This window comes from Electrophorus electricus, chromosome 22 (genome assembly GCF_041902795.1).
Source record: "Electrophorus electricus isolate QZ-2024a chromosome 22, ASM4190279v1, whole genome shotgun sequence".
In the NCBI taxonomy this organism is placed as follows: Eukaryota; Metazoa; Chordata; class Actinopteri; order Gymnotiformes; family Gymnotidae; genus Electrophorus; species Electrophorus electricus.
Genome location: NC_137518.1, coordinates 18,130,001 through 18,132,500, shown reverse-complemented (window position 1 = coordinate 18,132,500; position 2,500 = coordinate 18,130,001). Strand labels below are relative to the sequence as shown.

Genomic DNA, 2,500 nt, shown 5'->3' with positions numbered 1-2,500 from the left:
GTGTTTGTGTGTGTGTAAGAGAGAGAGAGTAGGAAGACTTCTCATACACTTAATCTCGATACATTCAATGGAATTAAATGCAATGTTAAATACATTTAGTATACATCTGAATCCAGCGCAAACGCAACGGTTACAGTTTGCTTTCATATGCTACTGAATAATACTAAGTAATACTGAACGCCTGATTCATTTCCCCACATCTCATCTTTTAGTATTGTATATATTTTATACATAATTTAAATAAACAGAAAAATTAAAGATATTAAACAAATACATTTTGGGAATCTTATTTTGAAGTTCTGTTTATGTAGCATACTATAGACCGTATAGTGTTGAGATTATTTTAAATGGGCAACACACTCAAGAATGATTTTTAGGAAATATGCAGGTGTTGCTTTTTCCTAGGTATCAGACAGCATTAGTGCCACAGAGTGTGAGAGGTACGGAGCATTTTGAGTCGCGCTCCGCTGGAAAGCCAAAGATATTAGTCTGTGACATTATTTTATGACTTTAATTTGACTGCGCTTGAAATCCGAGAAATGTCATTGTTCTTCTTTACTATCGAACCTTAAAGGAACCCTTAAAACTATGTACTTTTTGAAAGCTTATTTTAACGCTGTAAAGCAACAGACCTCAGAAACCGAGGGGTGGGAGCAGGGAAGGGAGTGGCGCGAGGCTGCAGCGAGAACAGGTTCCTTACTGGCCAGACGCAGAACTCATCACTGCAAAAACATTCACATCATCGCTGCACCGCGATTACCGGGACCTCGTACGCGATACGCGAGGTGTTCATAGTTTGACTTTTAAAGTGTATAGTTTGAATTTCAAAAAGCCAGAGAGAGTAATTAGAGTTACACGTTTTGGAAGAGGTTCTCAGGTGAACTGAGGAAAGTGCTGATGGATTCGTAAAGGTTTCTTCTCCTCGACGCGGACTGTGCCATTCAATGCCCAACGTAAGATTAAAAAAATACGCAAAAAGTCCTTCCTCAAAAAGTCTTTCGGCCCCAGAGGAAAGGGGTGGGATGGACGCTGGATAACTGTGACAAGTTTGTGATGGACACTTAGTGCTTAGTGGGACACTTACTTGGCGCGGTCCTCGGCGCTTGTGGGTGCTTCTACAATGACGCGCCTGAGAGCTGTGTGCGTAGTGCTTGTGGCTGCGTGCGTGCAGGCGACCTGCGCGCACAGCACCGTACCTGGATCAGGTAAGCGCGAGGGGGAACACCGCCGTGCACGCGGCTTCCTGTGTGGACGTTGAAACACACACAGCGTACAACAAAGGGCGAGATCGTGCGCGTGCAAGGTATCATTAACAGCGAGCTTTGACTTGTCCAGCCGAATTAATATTTAGGTGTGCATATACTCACATAACAAAGTTAAGGCGTAACTTTTTCTCTAATCTGTGCCTTTTTTTGTCTGGCTGATTTTGGTCTGTTTATGAAAAAAACGGAAGTGCCCTAGGCAACTTATTATGGAAATATTAGTTTTACTTTTTGTTTGCGTGTTTAGTTTGTGATTCTTTTTTGATCTGTGAATATAACTTACTGCTCATGTTGCTCGAGCCCTGTGAATAGAAGATAACAGTATGTCGAGACAACGTTAACGTGACATTCCTGCGTAATTACGCGCTCAGTAGCTGAGATGGCCCATGTTCTGTGGTCGTGGCTACCGCTTAAATATGTCGTCGCATTTAATGTGCACTTTGGGCATGTACAAGGTTGCATTAATCATTTTCAACGGGTGCAAGAGACATTTAATTGAAATAACTCATATCACAACCAAACAATTCAATGTAGTAGGCACAGCTCTCAGCTTTATATCAACCCAGATGCACATACAACCCATATACACACATCTTTCCTATACCTGAGAATCAGGTGTGAACGCAAATGTTGATTTTTCATCTTCATATCGAGGAAATTAGAGTCTGTGTCTCTACATCTATGTCTGTTTCCTCTAGGGATCTCTCACAGACTGCCATTCCTTCGCAAGCATCCTAAAAAGGAAAAATCACCTGTAGCCTCATGAGCCATATATGGGTTGACACATGTTCTATGTATCTGCTTCACCCTCGCGTATGTGTGATTTATCTGACCCAGAAGCTTGTACAGAATGACAAACACACAGAGACAGTATGCAGGCTCCACAGGTCTGGGATCAGAGGCAGTAAGTCAAATAGAAGATATAAATAAGGATAGCAGTCAGGGCCTGGGCTATCCGCAGTCTTTAAAGAGCTGTGTTGCCTACGGTGTTGCAGCTGGCTGAGGTTGGAACTTCTGGGAAAACTGACCCAGATTTAGATGTAAAGAACGCAGATCTATGGACAGATCTGATCTGATTGATTTTAGAAGTGTCCCTGCCTACAGATGTTGTCAAAATCAGAAGAGGAAAACACTTCACACACACACACACACACACACACACACACTCACACACACACACACACTCACACACACACACACTCACACACACACACACACACACACACACTCACACACAC

General features: G+C 42.7%; 1 protein-coding gene across 2 annotated transcripts in view; it reads left to right on the top strand.

The window, feature by feature from the left end:
* The first annotated feature begins 703 nt into the window (after positions 1-703).
* The window catches only part of LOC113582778 (von Willebrand factor A domain-containing protein 1), an 11,562-nt gene continuing 9,765 nt past the window's right edge, over positions 704-2,500 (top strand). The window contains exon 1 of one of the 2 annotated variants that reach the window (XM_081705817.1): positions 704-1,205. In XM_081705817.1, the coding sequence (XP_081561943.1) occupies positions 1,121-1,205 (85 nt within the window). In that variant the 5' untranslated portion in view covers positions 704-1,120. The remainder of the gene's footprint in view (positions 1,206-2,500) is intronic. The other variant, XM_027018730.3, reaches the window with a different exon arrangement.